Consider the following 25,439-nt stretch of genomic DNA (forward strand, 5'->3'; position numbering starts at 1 on the left):
ATCCCCTTTTTTTGAATTTTTTTTTTTTTTTTTTTTTTTTTTTTGCCCTTTGAACGGTCCATGGTGCCTTGCGTCAGTTTGTAACGAATGTGCTTCGACAGCTCAGTTTAGGCGCCATTTACAAGTTGGACTTCTCAGAGTCGACGAGACGGTCGACATGACACTGATCTGAATTTTCTTGAATATTTTTCACGTATTTTGGAATCGCCGACATTTTTCCCAAGCGACATTTGGACCGGGCAAGCGACTTTTGCGAACGATTTTGCGGAAGGTAGACGAAGAAGCCCGCGAAAAATAACTTAGTGGCCGGGTTCCGTCTATTTACTGAAATGCATCAGTTCAAAAGCGGATTTTTTCCCCATCTGACAACACTTTTACAAACTATTATCGGAAGCTGAAATGCGTAATGTTAACCGAGACCACTTTTGTAAGTCGACACTGTAATGCTCACAAAGCATTTTTTTTTTTTTTTTTTTTTTTTTTTTTTTTTTAATTAAACGTTTAGAAACTCATAATCTTAAAAGCAGCGCGGCAGTTTCCAGGTTGACTAATGTTAGTGTATATACTAAAATATGCGATACGTCGAGTCGGTTTGTGAAAACAACAATTAATGCCGAAATGCAACTTTAAAGTCGAGTTGAGTTGGATTTAACATAAAACATTTTTAAACTCGTATTCAAAAACATCGTCACCAATCTTTCTATCTCGTTTACTCGCTCAAAGTTTGCCGCGTAGCTAACTTTACATTCGCGGAGGTACTAAACAGTAAAAGTAGCGACGTGACAAAATAGTTACGTGGCAAAAAACGTATCCCATTGAGATACGTAGTTTCCAGGGGGGTCGAGTCACTGTTACCGTGGTTGCTTATTTGACCAGCTTAAGTGTAATTAAAGATAATTACAACGTAACTAGTTCACCCTTCGTATAAGTTTACATTTACATTGTAACGAATGGGTCATCTACGGATAATTTTTGGGGGAGTTTTGTTCGTCGGATAGAACTGAAATAACTGCGTAAATAGTGGTCTTCAGCTAAGATACTTGATGTAGTATTGCTGTTTTCATAAGAAATTGTGCGCCGAGGTTTCACTTGTAACAAGGGGGCTCCTAAAACTATTATACTATTATTTTATGTGTGGGTATAAATAATTTATTCCGTTAGGCTACGTTTAGAGACAGGTTTGGAGAATGTCCTAAATGACTGCTGGCCATGACAAGCCTTAAAAAAATGATGAGAAATTGACAGGCTCCAATCCCACTCACCGATATAACTCTTTGCCTGTTTTTTTTTTGGTTTTTTTTTTTTAAATAACCACTCACCCCCACCCCCCTCCTTCAGACTTCAAATCATGCCATCTAAAAGTGCAAAGCGCTCCACTGCCGCTGCCTCCTCCAAGTCAGGAGGAAAGGGGTCGCAGCCTCAGGATGACTCCGAGGACGAGCTGGACGTAACCCCCCGAGGAAGCCGCTCCAATGGCCAAGGAGAGCAGGCACCGCCGCCGACAACTGGTAAGTAACAAAGGCTTGCTTTTTTATTCCCCCCCCCCCCTTGCGTGTGTGCGTGTCTCAATCTCAAAACAAGTTGTGTTTACTCGGTGGCGTTTGTCATGTTTCTTTGTTTTTTTTTAAATTCCCTACACTAGTTATTAGAATGGCTTCTTTTGTCAATTTTGTGCGCCGGTAATCAATAAATGTCCAATTGAGGCGTCGAGTGTTCCAGGTTGACTGGTCGTATATTTATGTTAATATTATGCCTTGGTAGTAGATAATGCAAGGGGCACGTGTTTGTCATTCTGTCAATAATGTTTGTTTGTTGTTTATGGATGCGACAGACGTAGCTTGTTTGGGCAGGTCATTGGGGGGCTTTGCTGTGTTGTGATGGTACCTTCTGGAAACAAAACAAGCGTTTACCCGCACCCTCCCCGATTTTGATCCACTCTGTCACGAACAAGAAGGGGGGAAAAAAAAGCTAAGAGGTCTTTCTAACTTGTTTTGTTTGTGATCCTCCACCCCTCCCCCACCTGAAAGCGCTCCCTCGTACACACAGTTTGGGGGGGGGGGGGGATAAAAGTTGTACTTTTTTTTTTTTCTCCCTGTGCCAACAGATCCGCCTGTCGCGGAGGCTGCCGAGGCGGTTGATAGTCGCCCTTTGGAGGAGATTCTCGATAGCATCCCTCCACCCCCGCCCCCAGCCATGACCAATGAGCCGGGCGCTCCTCGCCTCATGATAACGCATTTAGTCAATCGCAACTTCAAGTCGTACGCAGGCGAGCAGATTCTGGGGCCCTTTCACAAGGTACGACCCAAAAAACACAAGCACACTTCTAGTTAAGCCCTGCATGACACATGGGGGTTTGTTGTTAACGTTCTGTTGACATTTTGAGTCATTGTGAGTGTCTTTTACAACGCAAATGTTAAAGTGTGTAATGGTAGATACAAAAGTTGTAAGTTATATTCTGCATCATCATTTTTGCTGTCATTTTTTATAACATTTTTTAAATCGGGGTTGTAAGCTACAACAAATCTACTGTTTTCATTTTGTTTGTTGATCTTTAAAGTTATTCTGACTTGTGATATTTTTTCCCCAAATAGTTTTTTCCCCCTGTTTTCAACCGATTTTACCAATATAGCTGGGGAAAAAAATATCCTACTACACCCACACACACACACACAATACACACTCATGGCCATTTTGTGGTGTGGACTCTGGAAATGTACAAAAACAAAAATTGTTATTTACAGTGCCTCATATTTTATGTGATTAATTTTTACACATATATTTTTAACCCTTTCCTTCCCTGCAGCGCTTTTCCTGCATCATTGGTCCGAATGGAAGTGGCAAGTCCAATGTGATCGACTCCATGCTATTTGTGTTTGGATACAGAGCTCAAAAGATCCGATCGAAAAAGCTATCGGTGCTTATCCACAGTTCTGATCAGCACAAAGATGTGCAAAGCTGTACTGTGGAGGTGCATTTTCAAAAGATTATTGATAAGGTATATATATATATATCCCTCTGCTCTGCTGCTGTCACAATACACATGCATTCACTGAAATTCAACAATATGGCATCCCTAGGGGAGAAATTGGTTTGAAATATTTTCCTTTTTCTTTTTTTTTTTTTGTGAGTTTTAAAAGCAATTTCTTTCACTCAGTTTAATTAAATTAATATTTCCAAAGTCTTATGACTGAACACAGACACATCAGTCAGGGAAGTGACATTTAACACACAGTCACACACCATTTATACGGTGCTAGAGCCTTTCTATTCATTTAAAATATTTTGGGGGAGAATTTACCTTCTTGTAATTAGGCTATTTAATTGATGGCACAGGTAATTATCACCAAGATAGCTCTTTCAATAAAAAGGTAATTGCAGTTCATGAAACAACTTGCCAGAAAACGGAAAACAATTTCAAGGATTGGATTATTTGTAATATTTCGTTTGTTTTCTACAGTGTAGTTTTTGGTTTGTTTTGTTTTTGGCTTGGAGCACATATTTTTAATTTTTCTTCAATTTGAAGTAGAATACATTTTTTAATGGGATGGATTATTGAATTACTATGTAAGAATTATTGTTTTATGTCTTAATGCTTTAAACTACGAGTCTGATCACTTCCTCTTTCTGAGTTTTTTTTATTTATTTAATTTTATTTTTCTTTACAAGTGGTGTACTCAACTCGGTTGGCTCTAAAGTTAACTTAAGTAAAATAAAAACAAATATCATCTTTCCCAACAGTTTGTGTATTGTCCTAGATGTATAATTATAGTTTATTTTGTATTAGTGATTTTAGATTAATTACACTTGTCTAGCTGCTGGAGCTCTGGTATGGGCATTGTGCACACACCTTTTGTGAGTTGGTTTTAGTGTAAGTGAATATATTTAGCATTTTCTGTATTTTTTTTACTCTCATAAGAAATAGTTTAAGTTGATGTGTGGAGCTGTCTGATTCTCTCCTTAGCTGTTGTGCCCTAAACTGCTGTCTCTTCTGCCCCTCCCCCTCTCTCTGAGTCAGGAAGGAGATGACTACGAAGTCATCCCCAACAGCAAGTTCTATGTTTCCAGGAGTGCCAACAAAGACAATTCGTCAGCCTACTACATCAATGGCAGAAAAGCTACATTCAAAGAAGTGGGCAGTTTGCTTCGAAGCCACGGTATTGACTTGGACCACAACAGATTTCTCATCCTACAGGTAACTTGTCATTAGTTTCCCTGATGTAATCTTGCTTGTTTTGTCCTTGCTATGACATCACATTTTGTGTGGGATTTCCTGCTCCCACCAATTATCCAGTCAAATGTTTCACTGCTGTTTTTGTCTGTGAAATGGACCTGTTGCTATCACAAAGGAGATGCCCTCCTAAGCCCTTGGAGTGCTATAGCAGCGCATCATGGTTTGATACAATGTGCATAAGGTGCAAACCATTATTTGCTGCTTCAGGATTTTAAGGAAATGCACTTTTTTATCCAGTCAATGATTTTAAACAACCCTTTTGTTTGTTCCCAGGGAGTATTTGGATTAATTAGTTAATAAGGGCGAAGTCAGATTTCCCGTTCTGTACCTGTCACGCTTTAGCAGCACGTAAATATTGGCGTGATAGATGAACCCCAGTATTAGCAGTGCTGCTTCAGTGTGGCTGGATCAAACACCATTCATAATCACTTAATTTTTCACTTGAGTTTCTGCCAATGTAATTCTATGGACTATGTTTTAGCGTATGTTTTTTTTCTAGTTTTTTATAATTTTTTTATTTAATTTTTACTTTGGATAGTTGAACTGAGTTTGTAGCAGTTTGCCGGTCACACTCCTCCTGCTGTGATTGTGTTACACGTGTGTCCTGAACATTATTACTGATTAACTCGAGGCTCATGGGGTGATGGCTCATGTCAGAGTAACACCAAATGACTGATTTCAATGTGTTGTTGCTTGAATTCTAATTGTTTTACACGGCGCGCTAGTTTCTGGTGAACATTTCTTACCCTTCACTGTGCTTTTGTGGTTTGCCGGTTGCTTACAAGTGCCTTGCATCCCCCTGTGTGTGTGTGTGTGTGTGTCTGCGTGTGTCTCTGTGTCTGTGTGTATTCATGATGACTCTTGGTGTCCTTGGATGTTAGATTTTCAGCTCCGTCTGTGACATGGCTGCATGGCTATGGGAAGAGGATTAGGCTTGTTCTCCAAGGTCACTTTTCCAGGCCTCTGGCAAAGGGGAAGCTGTCTATTTAGTGCACTGGTCAGAGCAGGATGACATGGGGGATTTTTCTTTCCTGCTGGCTTCTCTTTTATTTTTATACATAAAAGTAATACGTGACCAGCCTTTTACACACAAAGAAAGCCATTGGGCCTTTACATCATCTAGAATGAATTGTTGTTTAGCTTGAAAGGGATCTTACCCAAGGCTGTCCTTTATCAAATGAATACAATTTAATTTGTAATCAGACGTCCTCTTAGATGAGAAAAAATGTCCCTGGTGTGGTTCTGAGGATCTTGAAGAGGCCAAAATAAATTTACACATGATTAGATAAGACTATTTTTTCCACATTAAACATCCATCCATTTTCTGAGACACTTATCCTCAATAGGGCATCTTATTTATATTTTGTATTTGTTACTTTAAAAAAAAAAAAAGTGTTAATTCAACAATTTATTTAGTCAAGTGTACCAAAAGGAATTGCTCTTACCTTCACTAAATGGGGAAAAATAAATTTTGCCCCCTGGTTCATAATTGTATTAGTAAGCATTTGTGTGTGACTAAGTCATAGTTATTTTTTTAATGTATTTATTTATTTAACATTTATGCAGGTAAAGCCGTTGAGAACAGATTATCATTTTGCAGTTCCAGCCAAGCTGCAAATAGCAGAGTACAAGGCAAAATAAAAGTAAATACAAGACATATACAAAAATTGTCAAATGTGATACACACAAACTGTACACAAAACATTAAACATGTACACAAACTGATAATACACCCTAGCTCCCTTCACACAACTCTAAGCTGTTAAAAGATGAGAGAGAGAGAAGTCTCCTTTGACCAATATGAGGGTGCTGGTATCATAAATGTCACGATCACAGCATGCATGACATCACTCAGCACAAGCTGAGTATGAAAGTCGGCAAACAACTGCGATATGAAATTGTTACAATTTTTTTTTATGTTTGTTTCTATTTTAATTAATTTTATTTATAATTATTTCGATTGGAGCCACCTTGTCACATATGTTTTCTTTCTTGGGGCTCAGGGTGAGGTGGAGCAAATTGCCATGATGAAACCTAAAGGTCAGACTGAGCATGACGAGGGAATGCTGGAATACCTGGAGGACATTATCGGCTCCTGTCGCCTGAAGGACCCCATCCAAACACTATCCCGCAGAATTGAATTGCTTAATGAACAGAGGGGGGAGAAGGTGATTTGTCCTCACTCATTCTTCCTGTGTCCCAACTTTCTCTAGTTTCGCATTAAAATGAATGTTTTTGTTGTTGTTGTTGTGCATCCGTGACAGATAAGATAAACTGTGCTCTGATAATTATTTTTATTTTTTTATTTTATTTCATTTCATCAGTAATTGCAGCGCCAGAATAATATTAGATGATTAAAAATACGTAATATAAAATACATTTGAACCTCCAAAGTTGAATGCCCCAAAAGTTGAACAGGTCAAAGTTCAGCAAAAAGAAAAAACTCGGTGGGGGGTGACGCTTAAATGCCTCAAAAGTTAAGCAAAACTAGGATTTCAAAGCATCATGCCAAAGGATTAAATACGCAAGTGTATTTTTCTTTATTCTTTTTTTTTTTTTTTTACACTTTTGTGTGTTTGTGTGTGCTGCCACTGTAGACTGTAAGTGGTGGTGGCTAAGAGGGCAAGTGTAATGACAATCATAGAACTAGAAATGGAAACCTACTGTGACAGAAAAGGGCCTTCCTGCTCATTACAATATGAACAATAAGATTAATTGAATATACATTTTATATAGTTTACCAAGTAGCACTTATTTCAGCAATTTCCTACATAATGTCACAAGGTGACAATATCCCTCTGCCAACACTTTATTTATGTCTGTCATCTTCAGAGTGAGTAGTTCTACTATTATTTTAATATTATAGTAGTATAGTGGTTACCTTTTTTATACTTGTATGACAGTTAAAATGCTATTTAAAAATGCCCACACAGTTAACACATTTTTATAAAGGTGACAGTTTGAGTCTGAATTAGTTCATTTAACATTGCAGTATTCCCTGGGGAGGGAAATGTTGAATTTAGAACTGCACCACACAACAGATTGTGTTCAACTTGGCAGATTCCGCTTTATATTTTGTAAATATACTGCTAATGCATGTGATTTGTGGTTGATATTAAGTGGTCAAGTTTTCTCTCCTAGCTCAATCGAGTCAAGCTTGTGGAGAAGGAGAAGAATGCTCTCGAGGGAGAAAAGAACAAAGCTGTGGAGTTTCTTACTCTGGAAAATGACATCTTCAAACACAAGACTCGCCTCTGTCAATATTCTGTGTAAGTACACCAACTGCAGTTTGTGTGTTTGTATTCTGTGCCAAGTCAAATAAATCACATGATCCAGTAAAAGCAAAATGTAACTATCTTACTTACCATCCAGTGTAATTTCTACGTATTATTTTGTCCCCCTGATATCTCTTCCTGTCCATAAGTCATGATCTGCAAAAGCGTGTGGTAGATAAAGAGCAGGAGAAGCAGAAGATCTTGGAGGACACCAAGGGACTCACCGAGAAAACCGCTAAGATATCGGAAGAGATTGAGAAAATGAATCAAGAGCTCAAAAATGTGGAAAAGTAAGACATTTTGCTCCTTTCTTCCTCTTATATAAATGTCTGTTTTTGGTTTGATTGTTTTTTCCCCCCCTAATTTTAGGCTTATTGTCTTTGCTTGGGGGGAAACAGAAAATTGTAGTTCTGTTTCTGTTGAATTTAATCTACTTCTCTCTAAAATCTGGAAATATTTCTGACCCTTAATATGGTGTTACCGCAATCCAGTCGACTTGTTCTCCTAACTATTTCCTCTAAAATTGTATTTTAAATTATTTAAATTACTGGCGGTTTTGCCCAGTTCAAACAATGTTACTTCACCAGAAAACAGGACAAGATTAGCAAGTACATGGAGACCCAGAAGGAGAAGTTCACCCAGCTGGACCTGCAGGACGTTGAAGTGCGTGAGAAGATCAGACACTCTAAGAGCAAGAACACAAAGTTGCAGAAGCAGCTGGAGAAGGATAAAGAAAAGGTGTGTACACCTTTTAAATTGTCTTCATCCAGTTCTAGATTAAGTCCTTGGAGCTGATATAATATTTGTCTTTTTTTACTGTGAGGATTAGGGATGGGTACTGAGCCCCTGTATTAAACTGGCCCCAGGGCTAAATAATTAAAGACAGGAGTATCGATGAGCGCAATCCTTCACAGTTCTGTAAACAGTATTGGAGAAAGTACTTACATTTATTTGTGATTTATTTAGGCTATATGAACGTTATTTTGCCCCTTTTACCTCTCCGATCTCATTTCTAACTTGCAATAAAATTAATATATAAATAAAGATATTCGTTCAAGAACTATTTTCACGGAGACGAGCCTTCTTGCCCCAATCCAGCGCCACGCACGAGAGGCATGGCTGGCTCCCTCCCGTGCCCGTGTGCTGTGCGGTCATATTACGATATGATTCCTAGTATTATATAAAAATGTCTGTCGTGCCATACAGTCCTATAGCAGAGGCCACTAAATGGCGGAAACAGTCCCATACGGACCCGCACCTGTAGCCAAAAAAGGTTATGATTTGAGACATACGTGGTGCTTCGAGTTTAAGCAGGGCAGTATTACAGGTTTGACAATAGTGACAAAGCATACAGACCAATCACATGCGAGTTGTTGTTAAATTAGAATTGGTAAAATTGTTTGAGACTTCAGTTTTGTATAAATTTTTATTTACGTAGTTTTTGTAGTTGCTTTATTTAAAAAAAATAAAATAAAGCAGTGTTAATTCTGATATTTGTTTGTGTTTTTCTTAAAATAAAATTAAAAGTACTGATAAGAATACTGTTAAAGTACCTGATTGAAAAACAGTATAGAGTACTAATATCGTTAAAATCTTAGTGAGGATTCCCATCCACTGCAAGTGAGAAACTTTCATGTTTACAGTACAAACCTAACATTAGACACAGATTTGTGCTATGATTCAAGCAGCAGTACAGCACTGTATTTATTTATTTATTTGTTTGTTCTCTGTCCAGCAAGCTGTATGGGCACCCACCGACAATTTCCTGCTCACGGGAACATAAATTATTGTAATATTCTAAAATTAAATACACATGCAAGTAAGAGACAAAGAATGGAACTATAATTGTATTGCTTAGTAGCCTCTCTACAAATGTCCTTTGTTCTGTAGAAGAAAATTAATTATTTGATAAAAGCCGAATTAATTTTGGATCACTTATTTCCCATTAGTGAAAAACAAAAAGGTCCATTCTGTACACATGTAAAGTCATGGTGCATGTCCAGTAATGCTCCTTGGTGTAAAGTAATTGCGACATGGCTCCTGTTGAACGTCCCCGGGCCATGTTACATCTATAAGCTGGGAGTTAGCTTTAATTCATTATATTTTTTCTTACAGTGGGAAAACTACAGAGTTCTTGTAAAAACAACGTAAAAACGTTTCACGCTGTAAATCACACTTTAAAGGCAGCAAGAAGTAGCTCACCTAAAGTATCCACTAGGGGGCTGTGAAGTGCAAGACAAGTGGATTCATGTCTCTCGTGTCATGGAGACGCACACATGGACACACACAAAAACTTGAACACTGACAAACAAACAGTTCAGATAAGTGTCGCATTGTATACATAGCTACTGCACATAGAGTGGCAGTGCTGTGGAGATGTGTTGATTTGAGGGGTAGGGGCAGGCAGACCCCCTCAGGGGAGCAGTGTTCTGCTGCGCACAAGTCAACTATGGCCTGGCTTGTGTTACACTCCCGACAGCCACTTTCACTTTTCACCTGGAGTTAACTCCACAAAATACCCCACTCACAGTGCCACTCTCAACCAGGCAGCACAGAGCATTTAATTTACACCTTGTGTCCCCTACATTTGTCCTATCCTGTCCATTGAAGATTAATTGTTGTCGATGCCGTGTGTGTGTTTGTGAATGTGTGGCGGCTTTTAGTTGGAAGAGGTGCGTGGTGTACCCGCCAACAGCGAAAAGGCCATCTCGGAGGCAACCGCTCGCAAGGAAGAGCTGGAGAAGCATAAGGGGAAAGAGGAAGAAAAACTCAAGAAGGTGATGGAGAGCCTGAAAGAAGAGACCAGCGGCTTGCAACAAGACAAAGAGGTATGGACGTTCCAGACCCAGCCGCTCTAGGTGAAAATTTGCGATATGGAGAGGCATAAGACAAAACTTTTTTTTTTTTTTTTTTAATAAATATTTTGACCCCTCCCCAGGCAGGGCACCAGGAGATTTTTTTCTCTCTCTCTCTCTCTCTCTGTGCTAAGGTGGAGCTTGAGTGATACGTGGGGGGGGGGGGGGGGGCTGAGAAAATAATAGATTTTTATTACTTCAGTTACTTTATAATAGAATATTCCAACCATTTATAATACCTATTCCATCTACGATTGAAGTAGCAATCCTGCTGTCCAACTTTTGTGGCTGGATGATGCCTAAAAAGAGACTGCCTTGGTTCATCAACGGGTGATTGGCTTAAATCAGAGAGGCCAGTCACCAGTGTCTCTGTCAGCAGTGCAGCTAAGGGGGGGCTGTAGAGCAGCTAGCAGCGATGGACTGCTCTGCTGCTCCTTCAGGACCTGGCTCTCTTTTTTTTAAATCTCCCTCTTCTTTTTGGTCCCCTTGGGAGACTGGATTTTAATTTTCTATCTGCACTCTTTTTGGTAAACGAGTGTTTTAATTGGTCACAAAATGATCCATTGATGGAACGGACTGTTGGCGACCTAACGCGCAACTGAAAGACTCCCCCACCGCTCCCCTCACACACACATTGTACTGGATTGGAACAGAATGGCTACTTGTGAATTTTTTGTTGTTTAATTTAAATAAATAATATGACCAGAGATGTGTAGGAATGTGCTAAATTTACTGTTACATTTACTCAAGTAACATTTTGGATAAATTGTACTTGTCAGAGTTGTTTCAATGGCGCATACTTTTTCTTTTACTCAAGTATTGAATGGTACTTTTACTCCGATAACGGTAACGAGAGTTGACAAGATAAAGCCCAATGATCGTAAAAAACGGGATGCGGTGGTATCGGAATACAAGATTTTTTTGCAGTAGTCTGACAGTGCAATCGTGAAAAAGCAAATTTGTCATGTAGTCTGATCCGGGCATTACATGTTGTCTGTCTCAGGCTTGTTGTCTGTTCACACCGCCGACTTTTATAAAAATAAATAAAAATAAAATAAAAATTAAAAAAACTAATAAAAATTTTAAAAAAAAGAACTTTTTTAAATAACTTTATTGGCCATCAGATATTTCAAATACTATGTCAAAAGACATGCGACAAGGCTAAAAATAAACTAGCTTTTGGATTCAAATATACTGTGCACGATGGCGACGCGGAGTAAATGTCTTTTGCGGAGCCGATCAATGACGTCATTGATCGAATCGGCAAATTAGGACATTAAAGCTGATCAGCATAAAATGCTAAATATCGGCCGATACCGATCAGCCCGATAAAATCGGTGTAAAGTCTAATTCTTTAGAGGACTACTTTTTACTTGAGTTATATTCTATAGTAACAGTACTCTTACTTGAGTACAATATTAGGCTACTCTACCCACCTCTGATTATTACTGTAGTATGGAATAAAATGCTGGAGAGGCTTAACTGAGGCTTAACTAGTGTTTCTGATGGGGCTGTAGCACCCCCTAGCCTCAGTGTTGCAACATACCTGCCCCTCCCATATGCTTTAACTGCATATAAACTAATTAAAGTATTCCTTAGCACTGGGGATGACCTGATCTGATCATGTGATAAAAAATCGGGGTCGATCATGTGATTTTCAGCTGATCGGGATCAGGTGAAAAAGATTTTAAAGGTTACTAAGTGACAAAATACTTCAAAGATACAAAGAGCTTGCCAAATGGAACAGTAATAGGTTTGTTTTAGTACCGGTATAGAGTTACTCACAGAGACACATGCAGTGTGTATTTGCACTTGTCACCACACACACAGTCTGCCCTCTGCAATGCAGCGCGTTGTGGGCACTGTCTTTATCACTATAATTTTTGTGTGTGTGGGGGGGCGCTATAAAGAAAAATGCTTTCACGTTCATTAATACAAGGAGACACTGTGATATTACGTTCTGCTTAAACGACACTCAGGGCAAACCGAAAGACACTTCTAAATAAGCCTGCAAAGCCGCTCGCTCATTAGGTCGCATACTAGCAAACATAACAAAAAGTTAACTTTCCTGTGTGTGTTAATTGGGGAGTAACACACACAACAACACGGAGTGCAGCGTTGAAGTTTTAAACGACATCACTGCGGTAGAGTGAGATGTTTAGCTCCTTAACTCGCTAGCTCGTTAGCTTGCAGGCTTGCTCGTTAGCTCGCAGGTTAACGAACACAATAAACGGTTAACATTCCCTTAAGTTTCTCTGTTGTGTGAATGTACGCCCTGCACATCGAGTAAAGCTATGGAGTATTGGACGGAGCCAACACCGTCAGGAGTGTACCGGTCCAACGGCGTTCCATGAACCCACTAGCAGCTAATGACACAGCCGTCCAACTCTGTCGGGTCACTGTGTGATCCACGTGCAAGCTCACCACAACAATGACTATTTACCGAGTCCGGAAAAACTTTTGTGTCCATTTTATTTGTCGAACGATAAGTCAATATAGTAATTATCATGACAGGCCTATGACTAGAGCTTGCAGTGAGAACATGCCTGTGTAGCAATCGCTTACAAATCTGCAATATCCCAGAAGAACGGGTTTTTGTTTATTTATTCATTTATTTTTTGACTGGTAATCATTTTACCAATGTTCTGAAACTCATATTTGTGCTTCTTTTTGGCAGACCAAAGAGAGAGAGCTGATGGAGCTAAGCAAGTCCGTGAACGAGACACGCTCTCGTATGGACCTGGCTCAGTCGGAGCTCGGCATCTACTTGAGCCGCCATAACACTGCAATCACCCAGCTCAACTCAGCCAAACAGACCCTTCAGACCACATCGGACATGCTGCGGGAGCGCCGCACCGCTATTAAAGAGCTGGAAGCCAACATACCGCAGAAAGAGAAAGCGCTCAAGAAGGTAAAACAACAATTACAAGGTGTGTCCTGTACGTGGGCCAGCAAGTTATTGAGGAGCGGCCATTTTTCTCTGCAGGATGAAGAAGAGCTGGACCAACTGACAAAGATGGATAACGAGACCCGTCACATTGTGAGGGAAATGAGGCAGAAAGCCGACGAGGCCAAGAGCTCTCTGTCCTCCAACCGCAGTCGAGGGAAGATCCTGGATGCTCTCACACAGCAGAAAAGGAGTGGGAGAATTCCTGGTATTCTTGGAAGGCTAGTAAGGGAAAATACTGTACCTTTCACTCCTGTAGGGTTTTCATGTTGCCACTGAGCTGGGATGTACTTGAGTGCCTTCCATTAAGACGCAATGATGTTTCAGCATTTACTGGGTGTCTGCGGACCCTTGAAAAGTCTTAAATGAGATGTTTCAAAATGACGACCCCAATTATCCTCCGAATGACATGTAATCCTTGAAGCTGACACTCAAAGGTCATAAAAATGCCACAGACAGCTTTGTCATCCATCCATTCACTTTTCTATAGCACTTGTCCTCATAAGGGTTGTGGGTGAGCTGCAGCCTACTCCAGCTGACGTTGGGCAAGAGGCAGGGTACACCTTGGACTGGTCGTCAGTTACATACATACATGCATACATAAAGACAAACAAACAAACATTCACAATTTAGGGTCTATAAATCCAAGATGCTTGTTTCTGGAAAGTGACAAGAAGCTGGAGAAAATCGACACGGGTATGGGGAGAACATGTGAACTCCCCAAAGGTTATATTTTGACAATCATTCAGTTCTCATAAAAGTATTATAGACGATAGAGCCCCTATTGCCCACTCCAATGGTCATATTTAGTGAATGACATTTGATCAAATTGGCCTTACCAAATGTCCTAAATTTTGCTTCCTGCAACCTGCAGATTCCCTGATTTAGCCTTAGTGTTTTGTAAAACTTTTCAGTTGCTCTGTTGTCCAGACATTAATTAGGGCCTGAGCAGTAGTGACCTGCGAAAAAAATCACGAAATTTGGCACGCACATCGGGCCTGGTGAAAAATTTGATAATTTCACGTTTTCGGGCACGATTTTCAGAAAATGGCTCGCCAGCGCCCCCTAGAACCATGCCGAAAGTACATCAAATGACAACTCTGTGATCCGTATGACCTACGGCTCTGAAAATTGGTACGCATACAGAGGGGACCCAGACGCACAAAAAAGTCTTTGCACGTGATATCGTAACTCCCACAGAAAGTGACCTATGACCTTTTGAGGGGTTGGGGGGGAGAATGTGAAATTTTTGCATTTTTTTGGGGGTTTATACTTTTGTGAACTCCTACAGCTTTCATCCGATTCGCTTCAAACTTGGTGTGTATCATCTCAAGACATGGGATATTAAAAGTTATCAAAATATTTTTAAACCGACGGACTATATGACGGGGGCGGGCCTTCAGACTTTTCATTCCACATTTCGCCACAAAACTGAAAATGCCTAAACTTTATCAAAGTATCATTTGTTCTACGTTTCACCTAGAGCTACAAAAATCGGCTATATCGACCCCAGACGTACAAAAACCTCAAAGACACGCATGCCCTAAACCCAACCGGAAGTGACCTGCGACTTCGTAATCGTAAGGTCGACCTTTTTCGCAAGGTTGCTGATGCCATACTTACAGTTCATCAAAGAGCTATTCGTGGTACGTCACACCTGCACCTACCAAACGTGGCAGGTACGTGTATTACCCCGATTTCTACAAAATTGTAATCACAACTTATACCCTAAACTCAACAGAAACTGACCTATGACCTTTTATAGGTACACTTTTGGAACATTTACAGGTATCACACTTTTGCGCACTTATCCTACAGATTTCATCCGATTTAGTTCAAACTTGGTCAGTACCATCTCAACACCTGGGACATTAAAAGTTATCATGAGCTTTTTTTGTCCGGCATACTATATGCCGGTGGCAGATCTTCAACCGCAGCTTTTCTGAGGTCGCCGAAAACAGACCATGGTGACAGTTCATCAAAGAACCTTTTGCGCTACATTGCACCTACGCCTACGAAAATTCCTACACGCGTGTAGCACCCCCACGCGAACAAAATTGTGATTACAACCCATGTCCTAAACTCAACAGAAAATGATCTACGGCCTTTTAAATGTAACATTCAGAGTAGTTAAAAGTCCGACCATCCTGACTGACAATACATACAGTAGTGTAGTAGGCCTAATAGTTCATAACCTTCTTTCAACACCCGCATTTAGTCAATATAACCTTTAAAAAGGCTTTGCACTTGTCCTACAGCAGTGGTATCCTACCTATGGCCTGGGGGCCATCCCCCATTATTGGGTGACCTGCATTTTCTCAATGTAACCTTTGAGAAGGATTTGTTTGCACTTGTCCAACAGCGGTGGTGTCCTACATATGGCCTGGGGGTCATTTGCAACTGGTCCTCCCATTTTGTGCGGCCAGACATTTTTGCAACATTTGCATGCGCTTGTCCTGCAGCAGTGGTGTCAACCTATGGCCTGGGGGCCAGTTGCGGGTCATACTCCATTTTTGTGTGGCCCACATTTACTCAATATGGGCCATAACTTTGCATATGTCCTACAGCGTGGTGTCCAACCTACCGCCCGGGGTCAATTTGCGGCCCTTCGTCGTGCCAGGACCTCAAAATGCCACTACCCCAACGGGGCCAGGGTGCGAGGGCCCGATTATAGCTGCTCACAGCTCTAGTTTTCTGTGTGTTTTGCTTTGCAGGGAGACCTTGGAGCCATTGACGAGAAGTATGACGTGGCCATTTCCTCCAGTTGCGGCGCACTTGATCACATCGTGGTAGACACCATCGACACAGCTCAAAAATGTGTCACGTTTCTCAAAGAGCAGAACATCGGCGTGGCCACCTTCATTGGTCTCGACAAGGTAAATGTGCTCACGCTCGACTTCTGCTTTTCACTCTGAGTTCCTCGGTCTGACCTCCTTTCTCCCCTCAGATGAAGGTGTGGGAAAAGAACATGGGCCCAATCCGCACCCCTGAGGAAAGCCCCCGTCTCTTTGACATGGTAAGAGTGAACAACACCAGCGTGCGTCCGGCCTTCTACTTCGCCCTGAGGGACACCCTGGTAGCTCAGGACATGGAGCAGGCCACAAGGATAGCCTTCCAGAGAGACAAGCGCTGGAGAGTGGTGACCCTCAAGGGCCAGATCATCGAGGTGGCCGGTGGGTGATCTGCTCTTTCACTTCCAAACTTATACTTGTCTTTCATGTTCCTGATCTCACTCTTCCTCCCGCGTGCTCAAATGTGTCCCTACAGGAACAATGACTGGAGGAGGAAGAGTAATGAAGGGCAGGATGGGCTCCTCTCTGAACACTGAGGTCTCCCAGGAAGAGGTATGTACGAAGTACCAAGAATCATTGCACATTTCTGAACATTCCTTCTGGAATGGGTGGGCAATTAATTTCCCAATGGGACCATGTGACAAACAAGCGTATGGGGTTTTGTTTTTGTTTTGTTTTTTCAGCTGTTAGGTTAAGCAGAAAGGAAGATCTGTATCCCTTTTATGGCAGAACGGTTTTACTGTGGACTTTTCACAATGGACTTTTTAAGATGCTGGTTTCTTTGTATTCTGATGGATGTTTATTGAGAATTATAGTCAGTCGAACAGAACAAAGTTTTTAAAGGGTAGTGACAGAAAAAAACAAAAGGAGAGAGAGTGAAAATGTAACTAAATAATATAGGAAAAGAAGACAACAAAAGACAAAGCACTAGTTGTAAACAAAATGAGGAAAGTAAAGCATTATAGAACTAGTACATTGACACATTGGATTCGAGTGTTGTATGAGTCAGTAGTGCTACACCCTGTGAGGGAAGGACAGGACAGGGACAGGAGGGGAAGCATGCAGGACAGGGATCGTGGACCCGGCTGTACAACTAAAGTGTGGTGGGAGTGGCTATGTAAATTATAAACATCTGTCGGACCAGTGTAAGTTAGGGGATACCCAAGAAATTCGCATAGTTTGTCGCAATGACTGAGTGGCCCCACACCCAGCGAATAAGTCCCAGGGGTATGTGTCTGCAGACACATGCAAGTGAATTGACCCAGTTTTTCATGCACAATAACTGGCAGAAGTCTCCTGTAATTGCTTGTGCCTGCACCGTGGGGGCTGAAGACCCCACCCAATCGAGAGATGTGCTGCCATGTGCTCTGAAGTTTTGCTGCCACCAATTAGCTCTCATAACAAAAATTTGTTGGTGTTGCCGCATTTTTTTAAGCAGTCATTGTTTCATTAACTTACTAACACTAAAACATCACTAACTTTAATTAACACTCACATAAAAAGTGTCAACAACAGTGTGCATCTTTTTAAATTGTGCTGACATTGAGTCCCAACAACCAAAAAAAAAAAGTCACTCAATGCGACTTACCAACAATGAAAACAAGTCGTTACACTTGCATGCTTGTACTGCCCAGACACATGCTCATCAAAATAAAAACACTGCTTTCAAAATAAAAGTACTGCATATTTTACGTTTTATTTCGACCTTAAAAAAAAACTGCGAGGTCAGAGACTTTGGATGTAGCCCGAGGGCTGTACACGTACTTTGCCCAGGTCTGTTCTAGACCCTGATGGCGTGTGCGTCTGTAGCTCGACCGCATCGAGAGCAAGCTGAACGAGAACGTGACAAAACTGAAGGGCTGCCAGGAAAGGAAGCTGCAGCTGGAGGACAACGTTCAGCACCTCCGCTCTCACCTCCGCGACATGAAGAATACGCTGGAAAAATACGCCAACAGCATGACCGTACGTAGCAAAATCATCTTAAGCAATCGTAGTGGACGTTGTCACCTCCAATGCATGTCGCTCTTGATGTCCTCTAGAGTCTGGCTGACCAGGAGAGCCATCTAAAGGTTCAGATGAAGGAGCTGGAGGCCAATGTGCTGGCTGCTGCCCCGGACAAGACCAAACAGAAGCAGATGGAGAACAGCCTGGAAGCCTTCAAGAAAGGTGCCACCAGACTGCAATGAACTCTTTTTCTTCTCACTTTTTAGTTTCTCACTTCTAAATATCCATCCATTTCCTGTTACACTTGTCCTCATATCATCATGGGTGAGTCCATTCTAGGCGACTTTGGGCAAGAGGCAGTGCACACTATCGACTGGTCGACAGTCCATCAAAAAAAATATTCACACTCCATTCCGATCGATTCCGCCTCAGCCTGTGAATTCAAGTTCGAGAGCAAGTTCTCGGTTAACAAGAAAATAGTTTGTGCAAGAGCGTAAGAATATGTAGGCATATGAAGGCACGCTCAGTTCACACCATACTTACTGTTTTTCCATCTTTTACGGCCTAAAAGTGTTTTTTTTTTTGTAAAAAAATATTTACTATAATATGAATTTACTACTGTGTTAGCGTAGGTAAGTGATAGATTTTCGAATTGTGTACTAATGCAGATTATGTCGCTGCCATATGAACGGAACCCAGTCATAAACTGAGGACGCCCTGTATACTTTTTCAACCGTTAGGCAGCCTTTTTGTATGTTTCTAGGTTGTACATGTTCAAGTATTGTGATCCTGTATCTGACATGAAAACGTCACCATTTTGTTTTCCAGACTTCGAAGCAGCATCCAGTAAAGCCGGAAAGGTGGAAAACGAGGTGAAGCGGCTCCACAACCTGATCGTGGACATCACCAGCCACAAACTGAAGGCTCAGCAGGACAAGCTGGACAACATCAACAAAGCTCTCGACGAATGCTCCTCCAGCATCACCAAGGCCAAGGTCGCCATCAAGACGGCACACCGGTGAGCACCAGTTCTGGACACCTGAAACCTCGGATCCCCCCACCCCGTTAGTTTCACATTGACCACACTGTCATGTCTGTGCAGAAACCTGAAAAAGTGCGAGGAGAGCGTGACTCGCGTGCAGACCGAGTTGGAGCACAACCGGAAGTCTTTGGCGGAGTTCACAGAGCAGCTGAAGAAACTGGAGGACGAGGCGGGAGAGATCATGAAAGCTTGTCAGGAAGCTGAGGTCAGAATATGTCCTATTTGCAGGGTTTTTCCTGCCTTAAATTCAGGAGAGTAGGTTGCACATACTGCGCTCCCCCCACTGGCTCAGACAAACATGTGAGTGGTATTATGTATATTATTGTTCTTAGATGGTTGCTTGTTTTAATCATCCATCCATCCATTTTCTGTACCACTTATCCTTATTAGGGTCGTAGGCGTCCTGAAGCCTATCCCAGCTAACTCTGGGCAAAAGGCGGGATACACCCTGAACTGGTCGCCAGCCAATCGCAGGGCACATATATAAACAAACAACAATTTGTGCACACATTCGCACCTATGGGCAATTTATGTTGTTCATGTTTTTGGGATCTGGGAAGACACCGGAGTACCTGCTGAAAACCCACCTAGGCACGGGGTGAACATGCAAACTCCACACAGGCAAGGCCAGATTTGAACCCAGGTCCTCAGAACTGTCAGGCAGATGTGCTAACCAGTCCTTCACCATGCCGACAATTTTTTAATCATATACAGCATTATACCAAAATACAAAAAATAACCATTACATTTTTCGGGGGAATGTATGATAAATTACAAATCAAAAATAGTTTTTAAATTAACTTGACGAGCAGAAATGTTGTTAATTCTGTGTCGGTTCTGAATCCTCTCAGCTGCTTGAGTTCCCTCACAGCACTGAAAGGCACTGCCTATGTTCACCCTCATTTGGTGTCTTGTCTAGTTCCTGCTTTTGTTGCTTATTCGCTCTGCTTCTGTATGCTAGAGTTATGCCCAGTTGTTGGCAAACAAGGGGTGGGCATTTATTCTATGGAGGCGGATATTCCACCATAGTTTCAGCAAAGCTCCTGAAGCCCAAGGTAACTGGTCAGCGGAAGGCTACAGGGATGTGCACGTCAAATGATTGACACTTCGGTCTCTGATTGCTTGTTTTCCCCGGAGGACAGTGGTTTCTTTATCTAATTAGAGGTGCAAGGTGGGGGCTGAGATGAATGATTTTTCACAGGTCATTTTCATGGACTACTGTCAGGTTACACTGACAATTTTAGTTCTTGTTCTTCAGGCCGCGCTGCCCGAGGTGCAAGAGAAGTACCAGACGGTGGCGAAGGAGATCAAGGTCCTGCAGCAGCAGGAACACTCCCTGCAGGAGGAGTCGCTGAACGTACGGCTACGTGTGGAGCAGATAGAGGCCACCGTCGGCGAGTACAAGGACAAGATAAAACACTGGCAGAAGGAGGTGGGCGCCAGCTATGCCACTGACCGTTGCTTGTCATGCTGTCATACTGTAATATTATAACCGCTCATGGTGGTCTCCAGGCCGCGAAGCTGTCCCTGCACGCCGTCGAGGGCACACCGGACGAGGAGTTTCCTGTTCTTACAGCCGAGCAACTCGACGAAATCACTGACCGCAATGTCATCATTAACAAGATAATGACCTTGGAGACCAAGTGTGCTCAAATAAAGCCCAACCTCGGCGCCATTGCCGAGTACAAGAAGAAGGTACGAGCGAGTGGACAACTATGCTTGAAGGCCCAAAGATTCCCGGGTCGACTTGGTCCCCACATAGAACAGCCCGTGGAGGGGGTTGGGAAATTAGTACAAACGTGACTATTTTTATCATTGCACTACAACATTTAATTTGCTTTATTATACTGATTATAAACACTCAAGAGGAAGTCCAATTTACACGCAGCTGTATATAATTTGGGTATTTTAAAAATGACAGCAATTCACCGTATTTTTTCCCATAGTGACACTTTCATGAAACAAAAATTTGTTGCCGTTGCCTCATTTAGAATCCTGTTACAGCTACATTGTCAACCGTGTTTCACTAAAGAGTTATAAAGTCTAGATCATTGGTCATAATCATGTCATTAATCGTTGATTTGTGCACGAGTGACCAACTATTGAATATCACTCACCTTGCAGAGATAAGTGGAGACAATGGTTTATTGGGTTGATGTGTTATACTCACTAAGTTTGTAGCTCTACTTTCTTTGTCTCATTTTTTTAACCAACTTTGTGTGCCTTGTAATCACAGGATTTTTTTTTAAATTCCTGAATTCTATAGAACCCTGAGTTATTCTGGGAAAAATGTTATTTATATATCAAATTTTAAGCCATGACCCCGCACATATCAGTAAGACTTGCAGTTAAGATTCTTCATTGGGGAAGAAGGGGACTGGCCTTAGAGTGTAAGGAATGGGAGGAGTACGTGGTGTGAAATGGATTCCAACATTGGCATGGTTCTTCATCTTGTCAATGAAGTCCAGGAGAGATTTAGGCTGGATGAAAGGGGTTTGGAGTGTTGTCTTGGGGTTAGCGGTGATTGCCCTTGTTGCAGCTCAAGAGGTGGGGAGGATGGGGGGGGAAAACATTGTTTGGGTGAAACTGAAGCCTCCTCCTGTCCCACTTGTCCTTCAGAGTGTCATCTAATCTGTTCCGGATCATCCTGTCCGAAGTTGTCCTTTCATGCTGCTGAGTGACGCATACAGTAAAAAAAAAAAAAAAAGTTGGCAGCCAATAATTTAACCCCTTGTTTATGTAGACAGAAACCCTCGTCTTCCTTGTAGAGATGTCTGCGCTCCCAAAATATGTAGAAATTGTCAATGAAGATCACTGATTGGGCAGTACACACATCTTTAGCCATCTGTTTAACATCTGAAACGTTTATCTCCATGTCGTACTGTTGGCAGAGGTCCACTCACAAACACCTCAGCATTCAGACAACATTCAGACATTGCACTTTGCTTCAGCGATCGATAAATTCACATTTCAGTACCTCTGATTGCTGCATCACAACATCCGGTGCTCCTGTATGTATTATGACAGATTTCACAGATGGGTGCTCATTAGTAATCTTGGTTAATTTTTTTTTTGTAGGATTGGACACCATGTCATTGGTAAAATACAGTGTACTTGTGTTGGTGTTTTTCTCGCTCCAAACGCATTTTACATTATTGACAGCTTCGTCACCAATTATCAGTCTTTGAGCCCCAGTAGTTGGTTGCATTTTTTTCTTTTCTTATATAATTTATTTTCATACCTTTTAGTGGTGCTGGGAAATGATCATTCTTTCAGGGGGCCGGGGTCTTGTAGAAATTGAGCAAATAAACCTGTTTGTTAGTCAGCTGTCTGTTTTGCGTGGCCTTGCTCCTTTCGCTGCAGCAGCTGTCCACGGCTGTTCCCTTGGAGTTGAAGAAATATTGAGTGCGGGGCAACCAGATTCCTCATTAATTTGTCCTTGCTCTGTCCTCCCTATTGTCCGTTGTCCCATATCTTTAGGTTTTGCTACAAGTAAATTCCAGGGAGGGCTGCTGGCTGATTTACTGTTGTTTCTACAGGTTCAATCAATGTTCTTTGCGGAGCTGATTAGCTGTCTGTTTTGAGAGATCAGTAAGGTGCTTTTTTTCCCCCGACTGTCCATTTACCTCCACAAACACTTCAAGGCAGTTTATTTTCGTCTCCACGACCATCTTCTGAAGGAGTTTGTGATAGTCTTCAGTGGAAAAGGGAAGCATCTTGTTGCTAATAGCATGCTTGTGCTACTAGCAGGCCACGCTCACGTTATGGGGGGGGTATCAAAAATGTTTTAAATATGGCCACGGCCGACTGTTTCTAACAAAAGGAAAAGTCCCACATATTTAAAAGTATCTAGGAGTCGCTGCTTCTGGTTTCTTTAGAAGGAAAAACAAGCTTATCAGCAGGAAAAATGCAAACAACGGCAAAAGCAAGCAGAGCGAGCAGCATAAGCGTCTGTGCTGTACAAGAGTAGGAAGCTAATCCCTTTGGTTAGTGTAGTCGTGGATCACTCAATACACAAATCGCCCTGTGATTGACGGGTGACCAGTGCTAAATCAACTCAGCCTGATCCTAAAGGGATAAGTAATAGAAAATTGAATCTTCCATTTGTCAAATTTCGCATATGACTGAAGTGTATTTATTTCGCCCGCACGCGCAGGAAGAGCTGTACCTGCAGCGTGTGGCCCAGCTGGACGAGATCACCACACAGCGGGACAACTTTAAGCGCGGCTACGCAGACCTTCGCAAACAGCGCCTCACAGAGTTCATGAGCGGCTTCAACATGATCACCAACAAGCTAAAGGAGAACTACCAAATGCTTACGCTGGGGGGCGACGCTGAGCTCGAGCTTGTGGACAGTCTGGACCCTTTCTCCGAGGGCATTATGTTCAGGTGCATATAGTCTACTGATTTTGTGTGTGTTTCCACACACCTGCCGCTTTCTCCTAATCCTCAACTTTGTGTCTGTGCAGTGTGCGTCCACCCAAGAAGAGCTGGAAAAAGATCTTTAACCTATCAGGAGGAGAGAAGACCCTCAGTTCCCTGGCTCTGGTGTTCGCCCTGCACCACTACAAGCCTACACCGCTCTACTTCATGGACGAGATCGATGCGGCGCTTGATTTCAAGAACGTCTCCATTGTCGCCGGGTACATCTATGTGAGTATTAACCGATGCGTCCTTTTACTCGCCTCAGTACTACGTTCAGTACACTGTCACTTACTTCCGCGTGCAGGACCAAACCAAGAACGCTCAGTTCATCATCATCTCACTAAGAAACAACATGTTTGAGATCGCCGACCGCCTCATCGGCATCTACAAGACGCACAACACGACCAAGAGTGTTGCGATCAACCCCAAGACCATCATGTTCCGAGACCACGACGCCATCACTGCCTAGGAGCGCTCTCGCTTCAATCTTTGTTTCCTATCTCATCTCTTGTAAATACTTTATACTGTACCGTATGATAAAGTGCTGCTATTCTTTTTTTATACACTGTAAATAAAGTTTTTCCATTTGAATTACAACTGTCGTGGTTAATGTAGGGCAGCACGTGGGGTGAGATAGTTGTTTACACCAATGAAAGTAGGATTTAAGAAAGATGCAGCTCACTGGTGTTTCTTTGGGTTTTGGTTTTGAATAGTGACAGACACATTTTTAGAATAGGCCCACTGGCTTCTCATGTGGTCCTTGGAGGCTACCTGAAGCCCATGGGCACCGTGTTTGTGACCCCTGCTCTAAATTGAGTGTAAAGGTTTGTCCTACGTGGGTACGACTAAATGGAACAGTCCTTAAATGGTTCAGGTCCTACCTGGAGGAAAGGTTATTTTGTAACCACTGTAAGTGTTAAATCTCATAGAATGGCAATGACCTATGGGGTCCCTCAAGGGTCAGTTTTTCGACCCCTCCTCTTCAGCCTGTATATGCTACCCTTGGGTCGAATTCCTCATAACTTTAATTCCGACTATCGTAGCTATGCAGATGACACACAGTTATATGTAGCAGTATCTCCATATGACTAAAGTTCAATTGAGGTGTTGTCACTGTTTAAAACAGATAACTGGATGAGCCAAAATTTTCTTCAATTAAACCACACCAAAACTGAGATAATTGTTTTTGGCAATAAAGAAAAGAGGATTGCTGTTACTAAATACCTGCAGTCACTCGCTTTAAAAACCAAAGACCAAGTCCAAAACCTTGGTGTGCTGATAGATTCCAACCTGACTTTCAACAGTCAAATCAATTACAAAAACTGCCTTCGACCATCTGAAGAACATCCAGAGTGAAGGCTTGCATGTGCCAAGCAGACCAGGAGAAGCTCATCAATGCTTTTATCTTAAGTAGACTTGACTATTGTAATGATGTAATGTAATGTAACTTCTGACTGGACTCCCCCAAAAGAGCATTAAACAGCTACAGCTCATTCTGAACACTGCAGGTCGGGTTCTGACCAGAAAAATGGGTCAGAACATGTTACTCCAATTCTAAAGTCTCTACACTGGCTTCCAGTCAGCTTTAGAATAGATTTTAAAGTTCTGCTACTAGTCAATAAATCACTAAATTGTTTAGGTCCTGAATACATGAAAGAAATGCTAATGAAATATAAACCCAGTAGGGCCCTGAGAGCTACAGACTCAGGTCAAATAGTGGAGCACACAGTCCAAAGCAAACACAATGAAACAGCATTTAGCTATTTAGCTATCCGCGGGTGCTGGAGTGGTGCCAACTGGCGCCTGCCTTGGTCCCCCACTCTAGCTACTGGTAGGGGGCGGTGGGGCCCCCCGTCCCTCCTTGGGCCTGCTTCCTCTTCTCTCCGTTCCTTGCGTCCCGCTGCATTCGCCTCCTCCTCTTCTGTGGG

General features: G+C 42.1%; 1 protein-coding gene across 2 annotated transcripts; it reads left to right on the forward strand.

The window, feature by feature from the left end:
* Positions 1–111: 111 nt before the first annotated feature.
* Positions 112–24,102, forward strand: smc4 (structural maintenance of chromosomes 4). 2 transcript variants are annotated; one of them, XM_061783086.1, is made up of 24 exons: positions 112–427; positions 1,339–1,508; positions 2,105–2,295; positions 2,804–2,995; positions 4,016–4,192; positions 6,235–6,399; positions 7,373–7,500; positions 7,656–7,796; positions 8,094–8,244; positions 10,170–10,334; positions 13,039–13,272; positions 13,348–13,533; positions 16,023–16,184; positions 16,256–16,481; positions 16,576–16,652; positions 17,910–18,062; positions 18,140–18,266; positions 18,873–19,062; positions 19,147–19,291; positions 20,345–20,518; positions 20,599–20,781; positions 23,243–23,475; positions 23,556–23,739; positions 23,816–24,102. In XM_061783086.1, the coding sequence occupies exons 2-24, from the start codon at positions 1,349–1,351 to the stop codon at positions 23,978–23,980; spliced, it is 3,909 nt and encodes a 1,302-aa protein (XP_061639070.1). In that variant the 5' UTR covers positions 112–427; positions 1,339–1,348; the 3' UTR covers positions 23,981–24,102. The 2 variants fall into 2 exon arrangements, with proteins under 2 accessions (XP_061639070.1, XP_061639069.1); XM_061783085.1 differs by having other exon boundaries at positions 112–271.
* The last annotated feature ends 1,337 nt before the right edge of the window (positions 24,103–25,439 follow it).

Source organism: Phyllopteryx taeniolatus, chromosome 8, assembly GCF_024500385.1.
Source record: "Phyllopteryx taeniolatus isolate TA_2022b chromosome 8, UOR_Ptae_1.2, whole genome shotgun sequence".
NCBI classification, from domain to species: Eukaryota; Metazoa; Chordata; class Actinopteri; order Syngnathiformes; family Syngnathidae; genus Phyllopteryx; species Phyllopteryx taeniolatus.

Bases quoted from the DNA above. Each gene is read 5' to 3' on its own strand.
- smc4 (XM_061783086.1), top strand. From the start codon at position 1,349: ATGCCATCTAAAAGTGCAAAGCGCTCCACTGCCGCTGCCTCCTCCAAG. The intron at 18,267-18,872 runs GTGCCACCAGAC...TTTGTTTTCCAG, and splicing joins CCTGGAAGCCTTCAAGAAAG to ACTTCGAAGCAGCATCCAGT. The intron at 19,292-20,344 runs GTCAGAATATGT...CTTGTTCTTCAG, and splicing joins AAGCTTGTCAGGAAGCTGAG to GCCGCGCTGCCCGAGGTGCA.